This window comes from Podospora anserina, chromosome 1, assembly GCF_000226545.1.
Source record: "Podospora anserina S mat+ genomic DNA chromosome 1, supercontig 4".
NCBI lineage: Eukaryota > Fungi > Ascomycota > Sordariomycetes > Sordariales > Podosporaceae > Podospora > Podospora anserina.
The window spans coordinates 161,472-164,506 of record NW_001914853.1 but is presented as its reverse complement, the minus strand read 5'-3'; the positions used below and the strand labels follow the sequence as shown (position 1 = coordinate 164,506).

The window sequence follows — 3,035 nt, the reverse complement described above, 5'->3', positions numbered from 1 at the left end:
CCCGCCATGCGTCACCGGGATTTCCAGAAACGTGAGAAGATTTCGCGTGGAAATCGACACACGTTCTGTAGCATTATCGGTTTGTGCAACCCAACAGGATATGCATAGAGGTACGGTCCTTGCTTCAAGGCAGACAGCCCAAGACAGGCACACCTTTCCAACCCAGAGCGCAACCTTCAAGGAGGCATCGGATCCCTTGGTCGAATCAAGAGGCAGACGGTGTCATATAAGGGTGTGCCCGGTAGGTATTCCGGGCCTCACATGAACCTTATTGAGTAGGTGCCTTCAGGACCTTCGGCGCGATCTGCCTTTCAAGCGCTTTCTTCGTCCTCAGCCTGTCTCTCGGCCCTGGTGACCGAAGACAAGGCCACCCAACCAGCTCTCCAGCCTCGTGATTTCCCCGCACTCGATGGGTGCGGGCTAGCAAGGCGACTGTGGGGGCAACGAATGATCAATGATGCAAAGATCTTAGCAGTCCACCAGTAGGGCACAAGAACATCTGCATCGTCAGAAAAGCAGACGGGCCGCAAGAGGTTGTGGTGTCATGATGCCACCATGGCTATAACGCCGTGGTCGCCCGAGAAATATGGTAGCCTCGCTGACACCACCCACGGCAGGTCCAGCCAGTCTCGGTCGCAGCCATAATCGAGACCTCTGCAGTCAAACAAACTCGGCCTCAACCACCAACTTTTGACAAGGAATACTGTATTGGGATACTGCACTCGCCATCATCACCGAGCCGAGTTATCCGACGGATAGGCAGGGAATATTGTGTGGCTCGGCATCTTCGGAGAACTAGCACCCATCGGGCAACTTGCAAGAACTCTGGCGTAGAGTCTTGCCGCTTTTCACGGCCGAACGAAGCTCAACCTTGGAAAGGCGGGGGGGTTCGCAGCAGTAAAACAGGCTTTGGACCTGACAGGCTCTTCGACCTCGATGATGTCTTCGTGCACACCTTGTTCTTCGACAATGTGCACTCCATTTCCAGCGGATATAGCATCAAAAGGTTCACCCATGGATCCGACACTCGAATGGATGGATGATGAGCTGGAAAGACCGGGCACTGATACGCTTTCCCCGATTCCAAGAAGCAATCGATCTTGAGAGCGCAAAGTTGACGTTGAGTAATGGCCCTCGCTATAAGGTGGCAGTGTTTGACGACCTGCTGCGAGAACAGATGCCTCAATGGGCTCAGACAAACTCTCCATCAGACTGAGACCAGACTCGGCAGGTGGTGGGCGATCGAACACTGCGCCAGAGGGAGGGATGTTATTGTCGACGAAATGATCCCTGATGAGGTCCTCTTGGGTGTGGCGATGCTGCTGAATCACATCTGATGCCAGGGCATTCCACGGGTCTCGAGATGGATCCAAGTGCACTGCGCTACGCTGGCTATCAGAAGCCCGTGCCAGATCTGTGGCCGAGTAGCTGGGTAGCGAGACCTCTTCCCCGACGGTGTACTATCTTCGTGTTAGTGGGGAAAAGCACAGTCTCCTCTGCCACCTGGGAACTCCCATTTTCCCGCACATCTTTGAGGATATCCACCATGGGGGTGAAGTAGGTCAGACGAACTCGCTCGAGGGGATCACCATAGTCATGGTTGCGTCCCCAGATGAGCCCGATGACCGCATTGTCAGAGCGCCGCATCAGCCATGCCCCCGAGTCTCCGGGCACCCCCATTCCCGAAGTCACCCATTGCTTCAACGTTTGCCTATGAATAAGGTCAGTCAGATGAAACAGAAGACATAAAGACCATAGCTCACCAAGGCGCACTAGCTCGACTGTCCCTCGGGTGCTTGAAAGGGGAGTACTGTCTGACAGTCCATTCCCTCCTCAGATGTCCGCCAATTCTCTGCAACCCAGGCACATCAGACACAAAACCAAGCGAATACCCGCTTGTCCTCGCCATGGCATAAACCTCGGTGTTCCCCTCAACGGGCGCCGTCTGCTCCACAGCAACGCACCGATCCATTTGAAAACTGGGCACCGAGATTATGTTCTTCCCGTTTTTCACCGGTCCAATGAGACACCAGTCCATCTCAACCTTGGTGCGTTCCGCCGAGAAATTCGTGTTCTGAAAGGTAAGCGATGGACGAAGTGTCCCAGACGGCGTCTTCATAGCCACAGTCCCAATGACGTATTGTTTCGCGCGAGGATCACTAGGCGTGATCTTGGGGAAGTCGGGTTTAGCTGGGTGATGAACGCGGGCGTGCCCCTTTTTGACAGCATCCTCAAAGGCGTGAGCGGCACTCATGGCATACAGCTCAGAGCCGATTTTGATGAAGCCCCCGAGTGAAGCAGCGTCGGCTACTTGGACTGGACCGATCGAGATGCCCATTATGGGGGCGGGACGGTAAGTGATGTTGCAAGGCTCACAAATGTCATCATGGTCGCCTCTTTCCTGGCCCCACCACATCCCGGATCTCTGGGGACCACCTCTACGGAACTTGAGGTAGATGGGGTGGAAGCGAGTGGGAACTGCGTGGGCAAGCTCGGTACGGATGGTTTCCTGTCGAGAGGGTTGCTTAGCACATGACGCACTTGGTTAACAGAAAAGTCATGAAGAGCAACCGTCATACTTCAAACGAGGGGTCCACATGGTCGCTCAGTGTGATGTAGATCACACGGGGGACGGCATCTGTGGAGAGCTCAGGGAAGTTGTGTACGTCGACCGCGAAGTCAGAGTCGCAGTATTGTTGGAGGAGGTCAGTAAGGGCAGGAATTACAATCGATTCCCAGACCGAGGCGAAGTCGTTGGAGTCCCCCACGCGAAGTGAGCTGTGGACGAGTTAGAAGATTGTGGGGAAAGAGACAGATCAAAGGACGAGACTGGACGCACTAGGACCGAGATGAAAGGCGCCCGAGCTCAGCCTGGGACGTTTGGGACGACTCCCCTACTCGAGCAGGGGGTTGCTCCCCTGTGATCCGACGCACCCAGTCATTCTTCTCGATGGGTCGGGGAAAGCTGGACCAAATATCGTTGGCGCCATTGAAGCTTGGAACTGGGGGCATAAAAGGAACAGATGGGTGTTCCT

The 3,035-nt window shown here is 54.9% G+C and overlaps 1 protein-coding gene across 1 annotated transcript; it reads right to left on the bottom strand.

Moving 5' to 3' along the window:
* Positions 1-848: 848 nt before the first annotated feature.
* Positions 849-2,780, bottom strand: PODANS_1_14720 (uncharacterized protein; the record flags this gene model as incomplete). The annotated part of the gene is made up of 4 exons (XM_001906872.1): positions 849-1,442; positions 1,528-1,810; positions 1,875-2,509; positions 2,598-2,780. Coding segments are annotated over 4 exons (1,695 nt in total), but the record flags the coding sequence as incomplete, so codon positions are not given.
* Positions 2,781-3,035: the final 255 nt, after the last annotated feature.